This window comes from Hydra vulgaris, chromosome 09, assembly GCF_038396675.1.
Source record: "Hydra vulgaris chromosome 09, alternate assembly HydraT2T_AEP".
Classification (NCBI taxonomy): domain Eukaryota; kingdom Metazoa; phylum Cnidaria; class Hydrozoa; order Anthoathecata; family Hydridae; genus Hydra; species Hydra vulgaris.
Window position 1 is genome coordinate 17,559,088 of NC_088928.1, and position 27,464 is coordinate 17,586,551.

Sequence of the window (27,464 nt, forward strand, 5' to 3'; positions counted from 1 at the left end):
AAAAAATTTTTTATTAATGTATAAATAACACTGTAGTTATTTTTATATGGGTATGACGCAGTAAGACCCAAAATAAAAAAAAATTAATATTTGCCAAATTTATCCAACTAAATTCCTGGCATAAATCAACTACAAAAAAAAAATAAAAATAAGTCTACCTATTTCAATTTAAAACTTGATAAAAACCTCTCAGATGGCTCTATTATATATATATATATATATATATATTTATATATATATAAATATTTATATATATATATATATATAAATATATATATATATATATATATTTATATATATTTATATATGAAAAAATATGCATACTCACTTTAAATGTGGGTGCGAATTGAAAATTAATTGAAAAGTTTATCTCTCATTATATCAAAATATAAATTAACTATATACAAAATGATGAAAGACTTATCGACAGTTACTCTAAAATACAAAATGATGTCAACAGGTGCATAATGCAACGTATGTTAAGATTCACCGATATACTGCACGACGTTTGATTGTTCCGAGACCAAATGATCAATAGTATGCTGGCTAACTGTTTCAGAGTCACTAGGTAATTTTTTACGAGTCGATTTCCTGGGTTCGCCAGTATGCAACTTCATGTGTTCTAGATAAGACAACCGCCAGCTAGTTCTCATTCCGCAAAAATCACAAACAAAACGTCTTTTCTCGTTGTGGGAACCGTTTACATGTGCACTTAACGCCGACCGCGTTTTAAATAGTTTATCACAATGTGAACATTTTAAATCACGTTCACTCGTGTGTGTTTTTAAGTGTTTTAATAAAAAATCTTTGCGGTTAAATTTTTTGCCACAAACGGCGCAGTTGTGCGCCATCGGATGTCTATGATAATGGTGGACATGTTGAGCAAGGCTGCTTTTAGAACTATAAGCCTTACCGCATTCTTTACAAACGGCTGTTTTTGCGGCGTGTTTTGCTTTCATGTGTTTGTCTAAACCTCCTTGATCGCTGTACGTGAAGTTGCACAAGTTGCAACGATAATTAAATTCTGTATTTTCATCTAGCTCTGAGTCTGTTTCGCCATCGTTAAGGCTTGCTTGGAAAGATTCTGCATCGTTAAATGAAACGTTTTCTGGCTTTAAAGCAAAAGGTACGGAGCCATTCGCAAACCCAGACCTTTGAGCATTTTCTAAAACAGCAGTTGTGCAATAAGTGACGTCCGAAGTTTGTAAAATAAATGTCGCAGTGTTACCAGATACTAAAACATATTTTAAAAACAGTATATTTAAATAAAGAACAACTCCAATGTCAATTAAGGATTTTTTACTTTACTACTAACCTACCGGCTTGACCCTGACAGTCAAAGGATGCAGGCTGAATGCTGTAGTAACCTTAAAAAACAAACAAAAAAAAACAAACGTTTTTATATTTAAATTTTACTTGCTTTTAAAAAATGTACACTGCATTGATTTCAGTTTTTGAATTTTTTGAAAAACAAAAATCATAAAATTATAGCACAAAAGTGCTACGCAAAAGCACAAAAATGCGTCTTCAAAATACCTCTTGAATATTTAAAAGTGTTGTGTTGGTAAATGGACATTTTACATTTAAAGGTGATTTTCTTGAACGAAAAATTTTATAATACAAATATCAAAATACCACTAACAAACGTAGCAAAATATGCGTACGCAAACTATGTAAAATATGGTCATGTAAAATGATGGAGATTTTTCCATATATAAAATAACTGATTTTTATTTAAAAACACTATAATTATAAAAAAAAATCCTATTTGACTTTTTGTTATTTAAAAGCAAGATATTAAAGTTTTTATTTGGTTTGATAACTTATGTATGACCTATTAAGAGTTTCTCAAGAAATTTATCAAAATCAAGAAAACAAAAGAAAATAAAATGTGTAAAAAGTGATAATTCACTTTAAAGATGATAATTGTTGAATAACTTGTTTCAGTTACCCAGTTGGATATACACTCTAAAAAAAAAGAGGGAGAAATTTCTACCTTAGGATAGGATATATGATTAGTATAATTTTTAACCTTCTAATGTAGAAAATTATATTACAATCAATTATTTGTTATATAACTTCTTACCTTCAAGGTATAATTTTCTATGCTAAAAGGGAGAAAATTGTACCTTACTAAGGGTTTACCACATATCCTACCCAAAAGTGATATTTTTACCTTTTTTTTTCAGACCTTACTTTTGAGTAAGGACTCAAAATTAAGATCAATTTAGCATAAAATTAAACATAATTTTGTCTAATCATTAGTCATGACGTTGCAACTCTGTAAACCATACACTAAAACAATGTGATACAGTTACACCAGTGGGCTTGCTAAATTGAAATCTATTAAAAAAAAAAGTGTACCATTTTCTAAACAAGTAATTTAAAAAAAAATAAACGTGAAAAAGCTAAAAAAATAGATTTCTCTCTACATTTGTTATGATTAAATAGGTTCAAGATAAAATTTAATATCCCGGAGGATTATTATTTCTTGATTTTGCAAGGACTTTGATCGATTGTAATTTAGACAAAATTAAACTACAGTTGTTTTTTCCATCAAAAGCCAAAAGTAAGTTAAAACTAATGCAAAAAAAAAAAAAAAAAAAATAAAGAAAAAAAAATATATAACTAATCATTTTGGAACAAATTCGCTTTGGTGTGTCAAACCTGACTTTTTTTTAAAAAACCTTACTGGAGCCTACAAAATATTTAAGATTAGGAAGCATACTGGTATTTTAAAACAATATCGTTAAAAATTGTCATCCAATGTTTCATAAGTATTAAGGTTGAAATTTTCCGGAAGTTTTCCAGGTAGTTTCAAGTTGAGCTTGTGTATAATATATTTCTAGCTTTTACTTCTCTCAACTACGATGTAAAATATTCACAAAATACATAGAATAAAATCTTTTTTAAATTAATAGTTTTATTGTGTACTATTTTTGTAGAGTGTTTTAAAGAAACAAAGATTTTTTATGCGTAAAGGTTGCATACAAAGATAATTTTAAGGGGAGGGGGTGTTACCCCCACAAAGAAGGTGATTTTCAAGTTATAGTTGGTTTTTTGACAAACTTAGTCGACTAGTTGGGTATTTGACACAATCCAGATGGACGAATCTTTCTTTTTTTTTGAGTTTTTAAGGACCTTTTGTATTTTAATTTTAAAGAAACCAGTTGGTCCTTTTTACGGATTCACCCCCTCCCCCCTAATTTTTAAATTATTGAAAAGTTGTGGCAAGAGGGAGACTCAAGTCTTAAAAGCACTTATTTAAACATAGCGGTGGAATTTATGACCTTGACATCATTAGTTCTTTATTTTTATTGCAAACTATATTTTTAAATAGTTCAAATTCAGCAAAAAAATTTTCTTTACTTTTTGCCTTTCATTAATCAATAACGTCTTTAAATCAAGAAAAAATTGTAAAATACTGTAAATATTCAATCAAATCTTTTTACATATAATTTTACAGTTTTCATTAACTTGGAGGCCGATTTAATAGATATTGAAAAATGCCACACACCCCATCCCTTTTAGGGATGGAGGTGCACATTATGTTGAGTCTTAAACAAAGCTTGCTACAGCAATAAACATCAATATGCTTAGATAATAACAGGATGAAACAGTTTTAGAAAATTTTGAAAACAAATTATTATAATTGCTACTTAAAGTTATAGTAAAAAAAACAAAATACCAAATAAATAGTTTTTCAAAGGGGGCTTTCTAAAATTTGTATAATCTGCTTAACAATTATTTTACCATAAAATTGCCCATAACAACAGCCTAAATAAGACATAATATTTCACTCTTTAATTATAAAATAACTTATCTTTTTTTGAAAATTTCAAAAATTTCCGGATATTTTTCCAAGTTGAAAATTTCCTGGAAATTTTAACCCTAATAAGTATTCATAGCTAAAACATTGTTAAACATAATTTACATAGTAGAAACAATATAATTACACCCTAATTAGGATGTAATTATTCTTTTGAGTATTAGATAACAACATCACATTATTAAATAATACAAAAATGCATAATATTATATTATATATACTACATAATACTATATTATATAATGTACTATTTTATAGTATACATACCAGCCTGCTCCTCATTTACTGTGTCATTCTAGGTGAAAAAGAAATTTTAAAAATAACCAAATTTTAATGTAACTGCAGTTACATTTGTGTTTTTCTAAAAAAAATTATTAATTATTTGGTAAATTACAAAACTTTTTTTTTTCATGAATTCCCAACAAAGATGTTTGGAACCACTTTTATATATAATAAATTTTAGTTGGGATTTAACAGAAAGCAAAAAAACTTTTTTTGAGAGTTCCATATCGTTTTTATATTTAGGAATATTGAAGGACTTTAAATGGTAGGCAGTTGACAGTTGAATGTTTCACTTACATTAATGTATGATTTTTTGAAATGAACTATCATCAGAGTTATCTGCAGTGGTAGTTGATTGGTATATGTTGTTGGTCAAGTAGTTATTGAGTAAATTTTATTGATGGCTGGATTCACAAAACAAATACAACCTAATCAAAAATCCAACCATCAATAAAACTGCAACTGCCTCAACAAAAACATTAGCCCTTTTACAATAGTTGTTATATCCTCTCTCAAGTCTTCAACTATGAAACTTGAACTTTGACAAACTCTAACAATATACCACTACCTACAGTGTTAAAGATTTAGTGCATTTGAGATAAAGTGCATTCAAATAATTGCTTTCAAATAGTTGAGTATAAACCAAAATGTAAAATTTGTTTACAAAAAAAATTATTCATAGATTTTCAGAAAAAAAAATTCAAAAATAAATAATCTATATTTCAAAATCCTTATTGTAATGTTTATTTCAAAAATTTTGCTTCACTTTGCTTTTATAATTTTAATAATACAATTAAGTTTTGAAACTTTAAACTCTATATTTTTATTCCTTTTTCTTTTTCTTGTTAAATATGTTTTAAAATTGTTAAATGTGTTTTAAAATAAACAAAATTAAATTAAAAATTTAAACATAAAGTTGGTTAGAAAATTTATGTAATTTAATAGGAATCATATTTTAAAAAATTTTATCATTAAATAAAACTAATATTTGATAAAAAATTGAATTCAAATTTCAAAAATAAATAATACTAAAACCAATTAAATATTTATTGAAAAAATAATAATTTCATTACTGTAGTGATTCCTGTTGAGTCATTACTAGCTTCTAAACTTAGATCATCTACCTAAAAATAAATAAGTTTGAATTGATTAATTAACATAATGTATTAGAAAAAAAAAATCTGTTGTATATAAATAAAAGTACACCATAAGCAAAACACAAGTAATCAATAAAAATTCATATTATTTATTTTTTATCTATTATTGCTATGGTTATTGTTGCTATGGTTATCGTTGTCTAATATATAAACTTCCAAACAAGTACAAACATAGATTTATACATAATTAACATATTTACACATTTAATACTTATAAAAATATAACCTGGTCTTTATTGGCTTCATTTATACCAACCCCAATATCAGCTATATCTTCTAACACTATATTATGTTTTATCTATAAAGAGATTTACATTGTTAACATCAAAAAAATAAAATTTTGATGAAAAAAAGCAAATAAAAAATTTATGAAAAAATGAAGGTACCCTTCTTGCAACTTTTCTTTTTGCTTTTTTGGTTAACTTCTTTTCTTCTCCAAGTTTTGTCACTTTTGATTGATTTAATGTGTCTTTTGTTTCATTCTGAATATATAAGTCAACTTATTAAAAACAGATAAATACAAAATCTATTTTTTTTTTTTTAATTAAAAAAAAATTAAATTAAATATCAATAATAAACAATTAAAATTAATAAAATAAAAAAATAATAATTAAAAAAATACTATAAGTTTAAATAATAATAATTAAAAATAATATAAATTCTATTATAATATTTTAAACAGACTCAGAGAATAAAGTTTTCACCATTCTCTCAGGGGATCTTTCATCCATCCCTCAATAAAATTCATAAATCATTCCCCTTTATATAATATACTTACATTTGAAGTTCGAATACATAGATCAAGATACTTTTCTTTCCATGACAATCTTTCTTCTTGAGAACGCTGAATTTCTAACTTTAAATTCCAAACAATCTGAAAAAAACATTTACAAAATTTGTAAAGAAATATAACATACACAATAAGTCTTTAAAATCAAATTTTAATTTATGTCCTATATTTTCAATGATCTTGATCCGTTTATAGTTTTCTTTTTCTATAAATTTTTAAAATTGACTTTATGTCAAAAATTACTTATTTTTTATTAGTCTTAAAAGGTTGCTTAAAATAAAATATTAAATATTAAATAATAATAATATTAAATAAAACTCTTTTTAAATTAATTTTTTTTTATTCTTTAAAACTAATTTAAATTTTCAGACATCAATAAAAAGTAGGGGTGCACTGATGCATTGGCCTGCTGATGCATTGATATCAGTCTTGGTAACATCCGATGCTAATTGTTTTGAAAAATCAGTTTTTTAATTTTGTGTTTCTATATTGTATGCAATATAAAAACACAAGAATAAAAAAACTTTGTGTATAAATACTCCATAAGTGAAAATGTATGAATAATAAATTATTATATAAACATGTCTACAACCACTAAACCTTTAAATATTTTTTGAATTGTTTTTTATCAGGAGCTCCCTTCAGTTAGTGCATTTTTATAATCTAAGAAAGTAATTATATGACTTATGTAAACTATAAAAAGAGATAAGTTTAAAATCAAGAAATGTAAATGTAAGGTAAAATGTAAAAATTTTCAGCCAGATTGCTTCTCTTCTGGATATTTTTATTTTGCAAAATTTACAAATTGCTTTAAACGTTTATTTTCATCTATATCAAAATAGTCTATTGGATTTTTAGTTGCTTTGCTCATTGTTAATTTATTTCTTTTATTCATTTATTTCTTTAAATATATATATACTTTTTTATTTAATTTCATTTCTAAGTTAAATTCCTAGAATATAGTTAGAAATTTAAATTTCTCTCTCTCTCTTACACCCACTTTTCTTTCTCTCTCTCTCACACTCTCTCTCTCTATATATATATATATATTATATATATATATATCTTATATATATATATATATATATTTTATAAAATATATATATATATATAAAATATATATATATATAAAATATATATATATATAAAATATATATATATATAAAATATATATATATATAAAATATATATATATATAAAATATATATATATATATAATATATATATATATATATATATATATATATATATATATATATATATATATATATATATATATTATATATATATATAAGTAAGAGAGAGAGAAATTTAAATTTCTCTCTCTCTCTTACACCCACTTTTCTTTCTCTCTCTCTCACACACTCTCTCTCTCTATATATATATATATTTTATATATATATATTTTATATATATATATATTTTATAAAATATATATATATATATATAAAATATATATATATATATATAATATATATATATATATATATATATATATATATATATATATATATATATATATATATATATATATACAGGGTGTTCGGGATAAATTTGACATATTTATAATTGATTATATTTTTTTGTAGATTAGAGGTATTAATACACACTACAGGTCATTTAAAAGTTTGAACCCTTCTTCATTCATATACAAGATGTCAGAAAGGATGGATGACTGGAACCCACCTGAATCATGGAAGAGAATAACTTGCATCATGATGATTCGTGCCGGCCATCAAAAAAAGGATATTATGACTGCTGCCCAATGCTCCCTGAACACAGTAAAAACAATCAGGTATGAACTAGAGACTTGCAATGGTGACTACGAGGATGTAGTAAGAAGAAAGATCCCCAGCAGACAATCTGATTGTGTTCGTACAGCAGAATTCTTCGCAAATCTGCAGGAACAGGTGTTGAAGAACCCTGGCATTGGAATTCGGGCTTTGTCACGTGAAATGAATGTTGCATCCTCTACTATGAAGCTTGCACTCAATGAAGACCTTCGCTACTACTCATACAAGTGCCACAAAGGTCAGCTACTCACAGAAAAGGCCCGTGAAAAACGTTTGATAAACGCGAAGAAACTTCTAAACAAAGTGAAACATCCTGTAGAACCACAAACAATCTGGTTTTTTTCCGATGAGAAAAACTTTTGCCAGGATCAAAAACACAACACGCAGAATAACAGGTGGCTTGCATGCAGTACAAAGGACATTCCTCGTGTAATGCAGACTAAATTTCCCCAAACTGTGATGGTTTTTGGATGTGTATCCTCTGAAGGCGATGTGATGGCTCCGCATTTTTTCCAAGAGGGCCTCAGGTTGACTTCAGATGGCTACGTGGAGTTGCTGAACACTGTAGTCAAGCCCTGGATAACAAGGGTAGCCAATTGTAGGCCGTATGTATGGCAGCAGGATTCGGCCCCTTGCCATACCTCTGTGAAAAGTCGAAAATGGTTGTCTGAAAATTTCTACGACTTCACCAGTCCAAATGTTTGGCCTCCAAACTCCCCAGACCTTAACCCCATGGATTATTTTGTATGGGGCGCAGTTGAAAAAGACACCAATCGCACTTCCAGTAATACAAAAGCCCAGTTAGTGGATAAAATTAAAACAGTTTTTGAGGCCCTTCCCAGGGAGACTGTAGCATTAGCTTGTTCGAAATTCCGAAGCAGGATTGAAGCAGTGATCGATGCTAATGGTGGTTATTTTGAGTGAATTTTGTTCATAGTATTGTAATTTACTATGCCTGTAATTTTTTTGTCAACTCATTAAATCTAATAGATACAAAGAAGATTTTCCTTTTTCTTTCGAAACTGTCAAATTTATCCCGAACACCCTGTGTATATATATATATATATATATATATATATATATATATATATATATATATATATATATATATATATATATATATAAATATTATAAATCAATAATAAGCAAAGCAACTAAGCATTAGGCAAATTTTAGCAAACAAGCAAGCATTAAAATTGACCTTTAACATCTTAATTTAACTATTAGTAAAAAAGAAAAGAATACAAATTCGAATTTAGGGTTGATGTATCTTCCGATGCATCAGTAGCGGCCTTTACCAATTGGCATCGGGCCAAAGTAGGCATCAGTGCACGCCTAATAAAAAGGTTTATGTAGCAATTTTTGTTAAAAGGTGTAGGTATAGGAAAATTTTTTTTAGGAAACATTACTACACTCAGAAAAGTATAAACTTTTCATTTGGTGATAATTTATAGACTCAGAAAAAAAATTTAGCTTAGCTCTTGCAATAAAAATAAAAATTAATTGTGATGTTTCAAGATTTTTAAAATTTTTTTTTAATTTAACAAGTTTGTTGCCAAATAATTCAAAAAAAAAAAAACTTCTATCTAATGAGGTTCTTTTTTTTTATTTTTTAATAAAAAAGACTAACTTGTTACTACCTTTATATCTATATAAGCCCAACCTATTTTTTTAAAGATTTTTATTCAAACGTTAAATAAAGTATATTCTGTAAAAATACTAAAAATCCATTTAAAAAGAATTTTTTTTTGTAGGCAAAGAATTTTTACCTTACTGGTAATTCTACGAGAAAAACTCAATTGATTCTTAAGAACGCAGTCATGTGCCACTAAAACAATAGCTAAGTGGAAAAAAAACGTGTAGCACATTAGATAAAATCAGATCCGAACAACCCAGAAAAACAACACTGATGGTAATAATATATACAGAATTGCCAGAAAAAATCCTAATTTTAATGCTAAACAAATTACTCAAGAAATAAATCTCTCAAAAATGACATCTCAAGACAGACAGTAAATAAAAGATTGATTGTAAACTATGCTTGTATACTGCTGCTATAAAACTAATGCTTAAACAAACAGATCAAACAGCTACAACTTTACAAGAAAATTCTCAAGATGAGTGAAAAGATAAAAAAAATATCAATTGAATCTTAATACAAAAAATAGAGTAACAGTCTGAAGACATCGTGAGAAGTTTTCTAATTGTTTCATTGTACCTCGGTTACAGGGTGGATGAGGTAAAAAAAGAAACAGCTTGGTTTAAAGAAAATAAAATCAATGTACTCCAGCGGCCAGCTAAATTTCCAGATTTAAATCATATCAAAAATATATGGACTGTGCTAGACCGAAAGCTGATCAAACCTCATGTAACTTCCACTGAACTAAGAAAAAGTTTAAACAAGTTTTATGATGGTTTATCATTAGAATACTGTTGAAATCTTTTTGACTCTATTAAATAATGTAGACTTTGCATAGATAACAAAGGTGGTCACATACCTTATTAAATTGACTAACAGTTTAAAATAAAAAATCTTAAGTCTAAACTTATGACCTGGATTTTTGTTATTTTTAACTTTTTATTTTTTATACATTATAAACAGTTTCGTAAATAATAAACCATATTAAAAATAAAATTACAAAAATAAAAGCAAAGGTATTTTTAAGTCACAAATAGCTAAGAAACTGCAAGCTTTATTCTGAGTCTAAATTTTTGATCACTATTGAATATTTCAGAAATGAGGGTTTTAAAGTATGACTTTACTATAAGAACAACTTTGATAATATGATTTGAATCGCTTAATTAGAAAAACAGAATAACATTACGGATACAAAAGATGGTGCAAATTAATGACTGCAGATAAAAAATAATAACAATTTTAATAACAACATTAAAATGTACAACATGCCGTCAATATGCAAAACAAATTGGTCATGCAAATTGATTACCACATCAAAGAGCATATGAGTTAACAATGAATAATAAAAGAATGGATGTAAAAAAAATTAATTCTTATTCTGGGGTTTATATTTTTACAATATCTAAATTTTTAGTTGCAAAACTACAAAATGCCATTAAAAAAATAATAATAATTATATATATAAATATATATATATACATATATATATCTATCTATCTATCTATCTATCTATCTATCTATCTATCTATCTATCTATATATATATATATATATATATATATATATATATATATATATATATATATATATCTATATATATATATATATATATATATATATATATATATATATATATATATGCATATATATATATATATATATATCTATATATATATATCTATATATATATATCTATATATATATATCTATATATATATATATATCTATATATATATCTATATATCTATATATATATATATATCTATATATATATATATATATATATATATATATATATATATATATATATATATATATATATATATATATATATATATATATATATATATATATATATATATATATATATATATATAAAGAGAAAAAAGACTACAAAAAATATTTTTTAAGACATTTAACAAGTTCCTAATATTACAAAAAAAAAGTTCTACTTAAGTGTATCATGTTGGGTTTTAAATGAAGCGAAAACTTATTAAAAATATCATATAATTTCACTTCATTTGAGATCCAATATGATTCAAAGGAACTTTTGAAGAACTGTTTCTTTGAATTATTAGGAACTCCTTAAATGTTCAAGGGTCTTGAGGGACCCCTAAAAATATCTTTTATTCAAAAATTATTTAAATCCAGTGTTTTTTTATCATATAGAACACATTAAGGGGTGGTGACATATTTTTCAATTATATTATTTTTTGGGACACCCTAATATATAGAAAGCATTACCCTAATATTGAGAAAGCAAATAATCATCTGATTTTTCAGATTTTGATTTTTTTTTCAAGATTTGACTTTTTTGAATTTGACCAATTTTATTTAAGAACTTATTGTTACAGAAAGCAACTGATCTAACATTTTTCTCAGCAATCACATAGACAAAGTGAAAATTTTGGATTTAAAATTTCTTTGCTCTAAAATAACACCTAGTTTTTGTAAAAGGGATCACTGGAAATAATTTTTAACATTTAAATTTTTTAGCATATTATTTGATAAACAATTATATTTGTCAAACAATAAAAAACATTCAATTAAAAATTGTACTAATTTTATGCAAAAAAAATTTGTGGTGAACAATGTTACAATGAACAATGTTACAATGAACAATGTTACAAAGAACAATGTTACAATGAACAATGTTACTATGAAAACTTTTGGTTGAAACTTGAAAGTATTTAAATAGTTCAAAATTTTTAATAAAACATTTTTAACTTTTACAACTTTTGAAACTATTTATTAACTTCCAGCTTTAGTTGTTTAATTCTTATAACATAAAAAAATACAAAAAATTATCATGCAACGCATTGTTTAAAATAACTTTATATTGTTTTATTTTTGTTTTTATATGTTTTGGTTCTTGTTCAGCTTTTTTTTTTTTAAATTTCCATAAGAACTGCATATGCGTATTTCATACGCATAGCTGTTTTTATCTTCTTGTCAAAAATTTTTTTAAAAACTTGCATAGCAATTCTTATCTTATTGACAAAAATTTTTTTTTTTAAACACACATAGTAAATCTTATCTTTTTGTAGAATATAAAAAAAAAATTTGCGTAGCAACTCTTGTCTTTTTGACGAAAATTAAAAAAAATAAAACTTGCATAGCAGATCTCAGCTTCTTAATAAAAAGCTTTTATTTTTCAACACTGATTGGTTAACAACTCCTATTGTTAGCGGTTCAACACTGATTGGTTAACAACTCCTATTGTGTTAGCGGTTCAACACTGATTGGTTAACGATTATAGAAATACTTTTAAGTTCAAGTCACAGAAAAAAATTGCTTATATTTAATATGATAATATTAGACTTAGTTAGACGTCATCTTAAGTGTCTTCTTAAGAATTTTTAATATAGTTTATTGTATGTCTATTGACTTTCTATGTCAAATTATATAAGTAAATCAATCAAGGAAATTAAAACAAAAAATATTTTGTAAGTTTTTTTTTATTTTTGATTTGTTTCAATAACAGATGTGTCATTTTTATTATTGCTAAAAAAGATGATATATATGTGAAACATATATTAACTATATATGTTTCACATATATAGTTAATGTATGTGAAACCATTCACATATATTAACTATAGCAAGGAGATCTATCATACAGCCAATATTACTGAAGTTCATTAAAACTATTGTACAGTCAATACTTTTGAAGTTCATCAAAATTACTAGTTCTAACTATTTTGGTGACTGTTGTTAGTATGAAGAATTTTTATTATAGTGCAGTAAGAACCTATATCCAAGTTTTTTGTAATAAAGAATACTTTTTGTTTCAAAAATTTTAAATCATTAAAACAAACCTCCTTATGACGCAATGTTTCTCGTTGAATATGTTTTTCCAAATTTTCTTTATCCATGCGATTTTGATTAAATTCTTGATTTATCTAGAAAATTATTTGTTTTTAACTACACACACACATAAGTGTATATACATATATATATATATATATATATATATATATATATATATATATATATATATATATATATATATATATATACATACATATATATATATATATATATATATATATATATATATATATATATATTTCAAAAAATATCCGAAAATTCCAGTTATATAAATAAATTTTGTGTAATTAAGAATTTACATATATATATATATATATATATATATATATATATATATATATAAATCTATATATATATATATAATATTTATATATATATACTAGCGGTAGTGGTGTAGTGGTAAAGCGCTTGTTTCATAAGCGAGAGGTTCCAAGTTCGATCCCCACCATGTCCCTGGTAGTACCGCGCTCAACTTGTTTCTCCGCGCAGCGACCTTATTCGTCGAGGTTCGTGTTTCGAACCTCAATGAACGAGTTGAGAATCGAGTCGACGAACGAGTTTTCGAACCTCGAGTTATAGAGTTGAGAGAGGGTTATAACCACTATTAAGTAGCCTCCTCATCTGTAGTGGCCTTTTTGGCCTTGAGGAGGTGAATAACAAAAAAATATATATATTTTATCCGGATTTATATATATATATATATATATATATATATATATATATATATATATATATATATATATATATATATATATATATATATATATATATATATAAATCTGGAAAATATTTTCGAAAAATATCCAAAAATTTCAGGCTGGCAAGGTTATGAGTTTGAATTTTCTGTAAAAAACTTGCTTTTTTTAAAAAAGTTTTATTTCGACGTAGTTTTATGTTTTTAACTATTATTGCTGTTTATTATTTTTTTTCAAAGTTTCATAGAGTGTGCATAAATGCGTACTTAAACTGACTGTTATAGCTGGTCCAGTGGGCATAGGAACTTAATAAGACGCTTTTTGGGCATAAAATAGGGGCAGTAATGTGTACATACATCAACTGAGGGTTTAGGTTTTGACAATCATTAATTTATATAAAAGAAAAGTACTTATTACAATACTTATTTAAATAGAGTTTATGAATTGTTATATTTTACATAAAAAATTAATAAATTGAATATAACTAGGTTTTTAAATGAAATATTAAAAATAATTAATAATAAATATATGTGTACAATTAAGGAAAAAATTAGTTGTACATGCGTACAAATAATGCTTAATCTAAATAATTGATAAATGATGTTGATGACCTTTACTTATTTAATTAATTGATGACAAAAAAATTTTAACTTGTATTTCCAGAAAACTATTTATATATCCGAAAAAAATAAAATTCTAGAGAAATATCCGGAATTCCAAAAAAATCTGGAAAAAGATGAACTTGAACAAAAATAGTAAACATCAAGCACATAAGTAAAATATCGCATTAATAAGTTACCATATAACTACACAATAAAAAAAAGAAAAAAAATGTTTATTCATTCGTTATGCTTTTGTGAGGGTCTTTAAGGTAAAAAAGTTCATAATTGAAGATTTAAAAAAACTTTTTTTTTGAAGAATTTCATTAAAAACATATTTAAAAAACTGTAAAAAAACATTAACAACAAAGAGCTAAAGAGCTTTAGTAGTTTTTAAAAACCCATTAAAATTTTATATTTTTAAATAAAAACTTTTTAAAAATAAAATATATTTTATAATACACAATATTTTTATAGATGTATTTTTAACTTTGTATCTAAAATATGACTTAATTGAAGTAAAAATAATAGATAAACGTTTATTTAAAACTTAAATTATATCTTTTTTAATAAACAGTTATAAAAATTTGTTTGTTTAAATTTGAAACCAAATTTAAAAGAACCAAACTCATTCATTCAAGTTTTAAATACAAAAGTCATTTCTCATTAAATGCTATTGCTATTTCAGTGTAATTTTCAAACTTTTCAAATAAGAAAAAAGTTCCAAAAAAAGGTAGAATAATGAAGGAACTTTTTAAATATGAATTTAAAAAGAAATGCGACACAAAATAATATTTATAAATTAATAAATCGCTTCAATAAAAAAATGATTTAAAAATATATAATAAATAGAGTTTAAAAAATTTCAACATTAAATGCAACATTCTTCTTAACAATTTTTCTATAAAAAGTTATGAATAAATAAATATCAGAAAAACAACTGAAGATTGTTTTTTTGAGTTTTGTTGCTGGTGATTGTTTTATGATGTATTTATGATATGATACATAACATTATTTGAACTGACATAATTAAGGTTAGATTATAGTAAAAGGCAATACTTTAAGTGAGGAATCTAATTAAATTTAATGTTTTTTAAAACACAAAAATGTAAATTAAAAGACTAGAATGTTTTTAAAAACATTCTGAATGTTTTTAATTTTTTTTTAAATAAAAACATTCTGAATTTTCAATTTTTATTTTTTTACTGAATAACATGCACGGATTGTTGTTACATCGACTATCTTATAGCCTGCTGCTACAAGGGAGTGCTGCTACATCGACTATCTTAAAGCCTGCTGTTACAAGGAAGTGCCACTACATCAACTGAGGGTTTGGTTGGGAAAGGCAGTATATCAAATATTTGCAAAAAAACTTTAGAACAATTTTTTTTCCCGGGCTTTAAAACAACTAAAAAAAAAAACACACCTAAAACTGACCTGACAATATTAAAATTAAAAACAACCAAGCAAAAGTGTATATATATATATATATATATATATATATATATATATATATATATCACTCAAATTTAATTATTCTTTTAAATAAAAAAACATTGAATATAAATCAATAAAGAATGTTATACAAAAAATTGTGTATTTTATGATTATGTTTGAATACAACTTTATGGATGATTTTATTTTATAATTAATTTTCTATTTAAAAAAAATCTGCTTAATATTATAAAAAAATGAGAAAAGAGCAACTTTTAAAGTTATTCAACCTTAACATAATTATAAGCATAAATAAACAATTTTCTATTAGAGTTTTAATTTTTCAGCTTTATATTAGATTTTGTTTTTTTAGATTATATATATTTTAATTTTTCCTTCATTTTTAAAAAAAAATAAGCTTTGTTTATAATTTTCTTTCCTTTGTCGGGTTTTTTTAGCACATTTTTGAAGCGTTAAAAAGCCACGGTAAAGCACCTTCAAAAAAAAACCAGGTAGCAAGTGCAATCGCACGCCTTTCCTGTCGACGACTGTATGTATATATATATATATTTTATAAAATAGCATCATCATCCAGGGGCTATTCTAGACTCTTTTTAACAGTGTCGAACATATTTGAACAAGTTTATCACAAATAATTTCATTAAAAAGCATTATTAATAAAAAGAAAGTAAAATTTTCATCACAACATAAAAACTATTTCGGCAAAAAAGTGTCAACCTCAGACACTGTCAGGTCAACTGTTAGTTTGCCGACATGCTGACCTTAATTCCTAGATGTATATATATATATATATATATATATATATATATATATATATATATATATATATATATATATATATATATATATATATATATATATATATATATATATATATATATACATACATATATATATAACAAACCTGTTGAACTCGAATCTGTAATTGCTGGTTTTCATTTTTAAGGCGGTCACATTCATCTCGTAAATTACTATAGTTTGCTAAAAACTGCTCAGCATCCTAAAATAAAAACTGATAACTCACAACTTTAATTATTAAAGTGTTTGTTGCCTAGTGTTAATACTTAATTATTAATTTTAATAAATAAAATACTTTTTAATAATTATAATTAAATACTAATAAAATATGTAGCTATATATATTACTATATAGTATTACTCTTTAACCATCTGTTTGTGACTATGTTTTATAATTAATAAAAAGTAAAAAAAACTTGCTATTGGGGGCCATTGCATAATTACATAATGCCAAAAACGGCTATTTTTGAACCACCCACCCTGTTATTTTTAGCCACATTCCCCTGGATCCACCCACCTACCTCCTCTAGCATGACATCATTTTATTATTGTTCACTAAATTAGGGATTGTTTTAAGCAAAAACTTCTATTATCAAATGCATTTACTATCATCCCTAGTAGTGGTACACTGAAATACTAAGAAATGGTAAGTAAGTACTAAGGTACTAAGAAATCACACAACTTTATTGATTGAGTAAGAAAAGAAAACGTTTTGTATCAAAATGATTTTAAGAAGGATCAAGGGAATAACTCTGGAAAATGATTTTGAGAAGGATCTCAAGGGAATAACTCTGGAAAATGATTTTGAGAAGGATCTCAAGGGAATAACTCTGGAAAATGATTTTGAGAAGGATCTCAAGGGAATAACTCTGGAAAATGAAGAGATAAAAGCAAAATAATTTAAGCAGATTCTTTTTTTAAAAAAAGAATCTGCTTAAATTATTTACAAAATTTTTACCAAGTAAAATTGGTTCTTCCATACCAGTAATCCATGGAGAATTACCACATTGCTTTAAAGGTAAAACTTAAAAAGATCTAATCATTTTAAACTACGGCTTCTAGTACAGTTTCTGGTGAACAGACATGTTTTTCTGAACTTTCTTTAATGTCTGCAAATTTGACTACTTCTCTGATTAATACAGTATTATTCATTTTTTTGTCTGCAACAGATGCAATAATGATTTATTTTGGCGGCAACAGTTGGAAAACTCAAGATCCTCAATTGAGAATAATTGACAATACAGATCAAATGGGTATGGCTGTCTGAGTTTGACTTGAATCATAATATTCGGATGAAATCTTGAAATATATATTTATGCATTATGTTATGAAGTTATGAGTTTATCTTATGAAGGAGCAAAAGCACAGACATATGGCAAAAATGAAGACTTACTAGTCAAAAATGAAGACTTACATGAAGTTAAGATAAACTTTTATCTGCAATGGAGAACAGTTTAAATGAGTACATAATTGAATTCCAAATGAGTATCAAATGGAATTCCATTCGATGCATGCAGTATTTATTTACAATCTATTATTCTGAAACTTGAGAAGATTTTCTTAAGATACCTTTAGTAACTTTAAAAAAAATTTAGAAACCTTCTCGTACTAGTCCATTTGTTTGGTTTCTTATTTAAAAAAACGTGTAAACACATTAACAATAATTATTGATTAAGAACTACTGAAATCATAAACCACTTGATGCAACAAAACAATACATTGTACCATTTTCCATAAAAGAATTACATTTTTTCATTATATTAATCTTAAATTATTTATTCATAGTAAAATATAATCAATCTATATGTTTTGTTGTATATCCACAAAATATTTAAATTTGAATATCATCATTTATCATATAAAGATTGTTGCAGTCAGTATTCTTTTGATCTAGGTGATCCATTATAAAATACAACTAGTGCAACGTCACTTTTATCTCAACTCACCGATGTTAAGTTTTGTTACGTTTTCAAGGAACCCACCCACTCTTGAGCGTGATGTAACTATGCAATAGTCCCATGATTGAAAAGATGCTGGAATAAAATTAATTTTTTTTTAAGTTTAAGCAGCTTTAATATTCATCAGTTTTTGGTTTTTTGAAGTACAACTGATTTTGCTTAAAAAATTAGTTATGATTTAAATCTATTAGACATACACTTAACATGATCATGATCATCATGATGGTCATTATTATCAAATACTTACAAATAATGCTGTTTTGTCCACCTCGTGGTTTTCTGAAGACATAATATTTGCTGAATCCATTGAACAATTTTCTTTATATACTGAACAAAAATTTGTCAAATAAATAACATACCATTAAATAAATTATAAATGCTTTAAATAAAAATCTAAAAAACTCTTTTTAAAAATAAAATTCAAACATTAAAGCCATAACTTTAAAATCATTTAAAAAAAAATTGAAAATAAAATTTTTTAATCAGTATATATTGTCATATTTATTCATATACCTGAGACAAAAAAGGCTACTACAGTCAAGACAAAAAAAAACTCCTACAAGGGGGGCTACTACAGCCAAGGAGTCTACTCATTGTTTTTAAATTATAATCACAACATTTCTCAACTCAACAATTGACAAAAATTTTTCTTTAATTCAAAATATTTATCAATTTGGGTATGATTTTCAATATGACTTTAAAGAATATTTAAAATGATCGCTAAAACTTGGTGAGCCATTTAAACTGGATCTTGTCACTTATCCATCCTTTATTTGATAGCTTGTGATGCATTATTTTTCTACAAAAATTTGTAAACTCTTTCCGGTGCCATGAGATTTGCATTGTGAGAACTTCAATAAGGTTTGGTAATGCAAAAGAATTTTTTCTTAAATAGAATTGAAATGAAATTTTACTAAAGATTTGGTAATGCATTTTGATAGAAATGAAATTTGTCATATCTTTACACTTAAGGAGTTGCATCAAGTTTTTATTTCTATTTTAAAACTTTTGAATATCTTTGTAAATAGAATGCTTTGTAGCCGATTTATATTATTTTATATTTTATACATCCTGATCAAAATCATTATCCAATGTCATAACATATTCATATTCTTCAATAAACTCTAAATTGCAATCAGAATACTAATCTTCTGTTGAACCTTTATCTAATTCTTCTATATCTTCTTCAAACAAATATTTGGTATCTTCCAACACTTACTTTTGGAATACTGTTTTTAATTTATATAAAAAAGTATACAGCTATATGCAGAGCATAATTATGGCAAATTGATTTAAAACACCTAACAGATTACTATGCTTGTTCATTAGGGCTGCTGCATTGTTAGTTGATGCAATAACATCATTTTTTTTTTAAATCCTGAAGTCTGCCAACTTAGATTTAACCAAATATCTACTTATTTTTTCTTTATTTTCATGCTTATGGCTTTATGGCTTTTTTTATTTCCTAAAAAAAACTTTTATAACCTAGATTTTTTTTTGAAATGGCTTAAGCTAAAAATAAAAATAGAAATGTAAATAAGTAAGAAAATATCACTAATTTAAATTTACTAACTTAAATTATACAACCACAATTTGTATTTTTATCATTTCAAATTTTGTAAACATTACAAAATTATTTATCATTTTGTTATTATTTCAAATAAGAAAGAATGCAAATTTCAAATAAAGAATATACATGAATTTTGTGATATTTGCTTAAACTTAGTTAATTAGTAATATATTTAAATACTAAATTATGATGATATATACAACTCATATAAGTTACATGCATATCGTCAGTGAAACTGCAAAACCTCGTAACAGCAACTTTTAGGCTTTTATATTTTATTATTTAAAACATTTCTATAAAGTGGTATCCATGTAACTGCAAAAGCTCTTAACAGCCCAACCAAAGAATTACACAGAATTTATCACGTGACATAACCACGTAATTACATTAGCCCAAAATGTGAAAGCAAAACCACATATCATCAATAACAAAGTATTTCTGACAGTACTTATGGTGGTTATAGTAGTGTGCGAAAAATCGTTCAAAGATAATTTCCTTTATCAACATAAATCGTGACAAATTTTTATTTTTAAACGACTACAAGAAACGTACTAAAAAGTGAGTATAATTTAAATTATTTGATAATTAGATATTTCTGAATAATTAGAGTGATTATGACGAGTTATAATGTGCAGCACTGATACGTGATTTTGCATTTCTATATATTGCTGATACTTGATTTTGCAGTTAAACCACAAATTTAGAATCGCCACATGGTCCGAAATTAATAAGGTTAATGGAGTTAGTTAGATTGCCAGTAAAATATAAATTTCTAATAAATATAATTAATCGTAAGCTCTATTTTTTGTTTTTATTTGTTTACTATTATTTTGTAAAAAGACATTCTTAAAAGTAAAATCATATTATATCTAATTTATTATTGAAAAAAATCTGATAATCACTTGAAATATTTTCTATACTGTAAATTTATTTTCTTGTAGTCTTTTATGTATTGTTATTGTAGGAACATTCATGTGGTTACAAAATGATGTTGTTGGCGAATTCAAAAAAAGTCAATCAACTGACTCCAGCCGTCAGTGAAACTGACTCTGAAAACAAAAAGGATCCAACATAAGACTCTAGTGTGGTTCGTGAAACAAGTGCTAGTGTAGATTATGATATGGATGCTGTCAACGACAACATTACTATAACTTCGTCGTTAATGAATGTGACATTTGAGAATATAGACACAGCTAACATGTCTGATTTAATCAACTTTGAGTGAATTGATGGAGTTTTTGGCTCAACCAAAAACCAGGATCATAGTGAGCTCTTAACACAACACTTGTCCAATTCTGAAATTGTTACGGTAAATGATACCAGTGCAGAAAATGAATCTAGTGATTCCAGCGATCTTCAAGATTCTGGTTCAAACTATTCCGATGAACACGAGTCCTCAGAATCCTCCGACAATGATGAATAAGATGTGAAAAATTCACCGCTCTCTTCTGGTGCTGCCCGCGTATCTGTTGATTCACAAATGTCAGCAACCAGTCACAGGTCTCCTCAACCCTGCACTTTTTCGAATAATCGCATGACCCGTTCATCAGTTCATGTGAGTTCAAATGATCAAGAACATCCCGCAAACTTTGAAATACAACCGTCAACAACAAAGAAAACAAGATGCAACCGAGGGCAAGCTGAACCAAATAACTGGGAAAGAAAACGTAATGCTCTAAAGCGAATAAAAGGAGAAGAGTACTAAGGTCTGAAAAAAAACCGTGATGGTAATTTTGTACAATCAGAAGTAAAAGCACCACGCAGTAAAGGTCCTGCGTGCAGGGGCGTGGTGGCTCTAAAAAGCCCGTGCGGGATTTTTATTAAAAGGCCTATATATGCGGGATTTTACCATATATGCTTGATGTAAAGGCCCATACGAAAAGAAAAAAAAATGTATATATATATACATATATATATATATATATATATATATATATATATATATATATATATATATATATATATATATATATGTATATATATATATATATATATATATATATATATATATATACATATATATATATAATTAATATTATTGTTTGTAATACTTCAAAATAAAAATGGTAACAACACAATGAAGCGACCACGTTTTTGTTATGATTTTCTTAAAACACAACTTTACCGCAAGACAATACGATTAGTTTTTTATTGTTTGAAGAATATAGCCTAACACAAATTTAAAAATCAAAAATTTTAATTTTCCTATTACTATATAATGATATATATTTTATTGTACAATAATATAAATTTTTTAAAATTATGCAAAATTTTTTTTCTAAAATAAATATTGAAAATCTTGAAAAATAAGAAATTCTTTTTATTTTATGAGAAAATTCATTTTAGTTTATGCTTTTGTTTAATTCGGTGTTTTAACTTTTTTTAACATTTTTGCATAAACTCACAACAGTAAAAATGCCGCTCTTAAAATGGTGCCGTTATTGACATAGTTTAAACATAAAAGTTTTTATAATGTAGTTTCATTTAGCAGTTCATCATCCTTTTTTTAATCTGTCTGAGGACAGGATATTACGGAGTGATTACTTTATTTACATACAATAATATAAACTGTATAAAGATAAAAAACTTTTTTTATTATTGAAGAAGTTTATATCTGTTTCGAAACGTTACAAAAATGCAAAACATGAGTTCGAATTTTATTTATATAAAACATTTTAAATTTAACACCAAAACATTTTTCTTAAATAAATTAAAACGCAATACAATTACTATATAGCAATTGTATTCCGTTTTAATTTATTAAAGAAAAATATTTTGGAGATAAATTTTAAATTAAGTTAATTTAAGTCCAACAATAATAATAACTATTATTATTGTTGGGTCTGCGGACTTCCTTAAATTTATTTTGTCAACATTACGATCGTTAAAAACCGTTTATGGGTTCATTATTTTCTCATGAAAAAAATATCATAATAAGTCTCAAAACATCTTTGTTTTCAGAGCCATGTTATTATTATGCAAAATATTAATATAATTGCGCTTAAAGTCAAAGACTTTAAATCAAGTGATTAATAAAATTTAATTTGTGCTTACATAAATATTTTAAATGATTGTAGAATTTCTTTAAAATGTAGAAACAATTAAAATTTTCCAAAGGCCCATATTTAGATGAAAAAGTGAAAAGCCCATGCGGGAATCCCGCTCAGCCTCTGGGGCCACCACGCCTCTGCCTGCGTGTCAATCTAGTCGCTGTGAAAAAGCAAAGACTCATTTTTGTCAAAGCTTCGATGAGGGAGATCGAGGAAAATTTTCTCACACTTTTGGGGTAAAATGGACTGGGGAATGAGGCCAACGTATATTGCGACTCTCGTAGAATCGATGATTCGTGAAGACATTTCTACTGACTTTTTTGGAAAATCTTCCCATTCTTCCATCTCACTACTGTAGAGCTACGACTAATAAAATCTTGAACCACCAATAATGTCCGCGATGGTCTTGTATCGTTTATACGAAGAGTCATTTAAAGCAAATTCTCCCTAACTGAAACCACCCTTGAGAACAATTGTAGCAGCTAAATTTGAAGCTCTTAACTTAGCAATTTACCGTCCCAAAAAAGATCAATGTGACACATGCATGTCACATAAATTAGGTCATATTTCAGATAAAGTATACAATGTTCATCAGCAACGTAAAGAAGAAGCTTGAAGTCAAAAAGCCGCAGATAAAGCTGACTCCATTGCACATCCAGATAAGATCGCAGTGTTCACTATGGACATCCAAGCTGTCAAAATGGCTCCATTTCTTAAAGCCAATGCATTCTACTACAAAACAAAATTATGCGTTCATAATTTTACAATTTACAATGAGGCTAATGGTAACGTCACATGCTACTTATGGAATAAAAGCGAAGGAGGTTTAGATGGAGACATGTTTGCGAGTATGATATCGGACCATGTGAAAGTCTTTATCAACTCAAACCCTACATGTACGAGGTTGATTCTGTACAGCGATGGTTGCTGTTATCAAAACCGAAACACAGTTGTCTCGAATGCCTTGTTAGCCCTAGCAATTGAACATAAGGTCACGATAGAACAGCACTACTTGGAAAAAGGTCACACCCAAATGGAAGTAGATTCAGTTCATAGTACAATCGAACACCGTTTGAGGAATAAAGAAATTTATTTGCCCACTGATTATGTTGGCGTATGTCGCGAAGCGTCCAGTATTAACAGACATTAGGTGTATTATGTACACATCAGAAGGAATTATAAAATACAAGTTATTGTATTCAGATGAATGGTAACCACTGCCTAAGAGACCAGCACGTGGTCCTTTTCTTCCAACTAGACTTTACTCGCAGCCACGTAAACTTTCAAAGATGAAATTTAATCATCTCCAGGAACTCAAACAAGTTCTGCCCTCATATTGTTGGGAGTTTTATGACAATCTTCCGCATGATTAATTGAGTATTACCACTTATAATGTTAGTTGAGATTACTTTTATTAATGAAGATTGATCAACTGTATTAGAATATTTTTTGATGAGATTGATAATTATTGTCGAGATATTTTTTGATGAGAAATTTGAGCGAGATGTTTTTTGATAGTCATAAATGTTTTTGTTATCATAAAATGCTTTCCCCCAAACCCTAGTGATTATATTTTTTCAAAATATTTGATATCAGTTAGATACACAATATAACAATTAATAGCAAAAGATTATTATATGTAAGAATAAACTTTTTATTCTAATTAGTTTTAACTCTCTCCTGAACATTTTTCAAAAAGTCAATTACGAGGTTTTGCAGTTTCACTGACGATATATAACCTTAATAAGTTATATGCATATATAATTTATATAAGTTACATGCATATATAACTTATAAAAGTTACATGCATATATAACTTAAGTGCTATGCCTTTTCTTGCTCATGAAATTTATGTTTTAATTGCCACTGACATTGAGATCACTGCCACTGATATGCTGTATATACTTTTTTACTGCATCCCTGATACATGTAATTTAAAAAAAGAACTGATTTAATTCTTAAAAATAAAATGTGTAAGATTGACTATACTAGATCTCATGATAAAATCAAAATTATCATTAGATAGTATTATGTTAGCAATATGGTAACATAAAACTACATGCTGGATTTTAGCATGGAACTTAACTAAATTAAGAATGTTACTTTGTATAGGATACTCAATTATACGGTAAATTTAAAAAATATAATACTTAAAATATTAAGCATTATATTTTTTAAGTTAAGTTTTTAATTTATATATTTAATGTATGAAATATATTTTAAATTTAACAAATGATAAAAACTTTAAAAAATTTGATAAAAAACAATACCAATAAAGAAAAAGAGTGCTAATTATAAAATAAATTAATAAATTAGCAATTAAATATAATCTGCACACACACACACACAAAAAAAAGCTATATACAATAAAATAAATAACAATCAAATTAAAAATTGTGTAAATAAACAAACCTTTCATTACTCATTAGTTGTCAAATATCATTAAAAATTAATTAATTTCTTAGTTTTGTTTCTAAATTAAACAAGAAAATTTTTAAAAGAAATAATAAAATTTAAAAATTAAAAATACAGTATGAATAAAAATAAATAAAAAAAATTCAATGCTGATTTAGTATCATAAAAAAACATAAAAATTTAAGGTAATTTATGCACAACTATCCCCATGTTTATGAAAAAAAGATTAATACCCATAAAAATTTTATCATATTAAGAAAACATAATAGTGGAGAAAAGTCTAGTGCTGAACTTAATAGAAAAATACTTTTTCTTAATCTATCTAAAGTTTAGTTTATTATTAAACTACCTAAATATATTTGACCAGGTTACACAAAAAAGAAAACTTAACAAGTACTAAGTATACTAAAATCAATTAATCATAAATATAAAATGAGTTTCACTTTAGTAAAAATTCTGAATAATTGAATATTCAAACCTCAAATTAGCAACAATGCTAATTTGAGGTGGGGGTGCTAATTTAAGTGGCCCTTTTACAAATTTAAGGAGCTTTTTTTTTTGTTATACCAAACGGATTTCAAATAAAATGTATAAAATTGAAAGCAGTATATTTCAGGTTAATTGCTAAATAAGTAAAAAATCTCTCTTGCGAACAAGAAAAATCCTAAAAATAAAAAGTTTAGTTAACTGAGTTTAACTGAGTCAATTTACTGCGTAATATTAAGGCTTTTAGTGTGCAACTAAAAAGTCATATTTTTTAAATTAAAGTTGCAGAAAAATAATTTACAAGTAAAAAATAAAAACTATTACTATAAAACAAAATGATAATAGACAACAGCAAAGCAATAGCAAAACTAAACAAAATAAAAAACAAAAAAAAAAGAATAGAAAAATAGAACTTTGACATAAAGAAAAAGAACTAAAAAATTAAATTATAAAAAAATAAATAAAATTAACAAGAAAAAATGAAAATAAGAATTATAAGATTAAAAAAGAAAGATTTTTGTATGCATTATTTGATTACACTTTATTTAGACGTCGTTTAATTTTATTGTTTACTTTTACTTATATTTATCTTTGCAAATTTTATTTTTTATTATTAACTTTATTTCTAATTATATTTATTTTATTTCTATTTAGTAATATTTTATTTCATCTTTCATCAAGGTACAAAAGTAGTACTATGATTTATTTAATGAATATTTATAAATCATAGTGCTTTTTTTTCTGATTTTATTTTATGTTGTTATTTATTAAAATTTAGAATATAGTTTTTAAACACATCATGTTTTGAAGATGATATCTTTCAAATGATGCTCATCATTTGCTTCATCCTGATGTGATCTTTTTAAACCATTTTTCACAACTTAGAATTTAGCCAAATTTTTCATTTTTTAGCTATAGCTTGACATGCTGTGTGAATTGTTGCTCTGTCTTGTTGGAACCACAATTCTGGATTGTTCTCTAACTCTGGTCTTGAAAATTTTTAATCATTGCTTAATATTAAATGCCATTCCTAATACTCGCAACTTGTTTGTTGTTTTCGAAAAATTATCCAATGATCCATATCATTTATTATGTCTTAATAAAAATACTTGTTGTTTTC

General features: G+C 25.7%; 1 protein-coding gene across 2 annotated transcripts; it reads right to left on the reverse strand.

Moving 5' to 3' along the window:
• Positions 1-357: 357 nt before the first annotated feature.
• LOC100215643 (zinc finger and SCAN domain-containing protein 23) lies at positions 358-25,934 on the reverse strand. Of its 2 annotated transcripts, none has more exons than XM_065804898.1 (11): positions 25,856-25,934; positions 19,071-19,150; positions 16,973-17,068; positions 13,307-13,390; positions 6,047-6,142; positions 5,655-5,750; positions 5,495-5,566; positions 5,185-5,235; positions 4,097-4,124; positions 1,320-1,367; positions 358-1,234 (listed from the first exon to the last, which is right to left on the reverse strand). In XM_065804898.1, the coding sequence occupies exons 1-11, from the start codon at positions 25,860-25,862 to the stop codon at positions 480-482; spliced, it is 1,413 nt and encodes a 470-aa protein (XP_065660970.1). In that variant the 5' UTR covers positions 25,863-25,934; the 3' UTR covers positions 358-479. The 2 variants fall into 2 exon arrangements, with proteins under 2 accessions (XP_065660970.1, XP_065660971.1); XM_065804899.1 differs by having other exon boundaries at positions 1,316-1,367.
• Between the last annotated feature and the right edge of the window lie 1,530 nt (positions 25,935-27,464).

What these genes read in the sequence shown, in the direction of transcription:
- LOC100215643 (XM_065804898.1), bottom strand. An exon ending in AAAGAAAAGTTGCAAGAAGG is followed by an intron (nt 5,567 to 5,654) that starts GTACCTTCATTT and finishes ATCTCTTTATAG; the next exon opens with ATAAAACATAATATAGTGTT. An exon ending in AGTAAATGAGGAGCAGGCTG is followed by an intron (nt 1,368 to 4,096) that starts GTATGTATACTA and finishes TTGTTTTTTAAG; the next exon opens with GTTACTACAGCATTCAGCCT.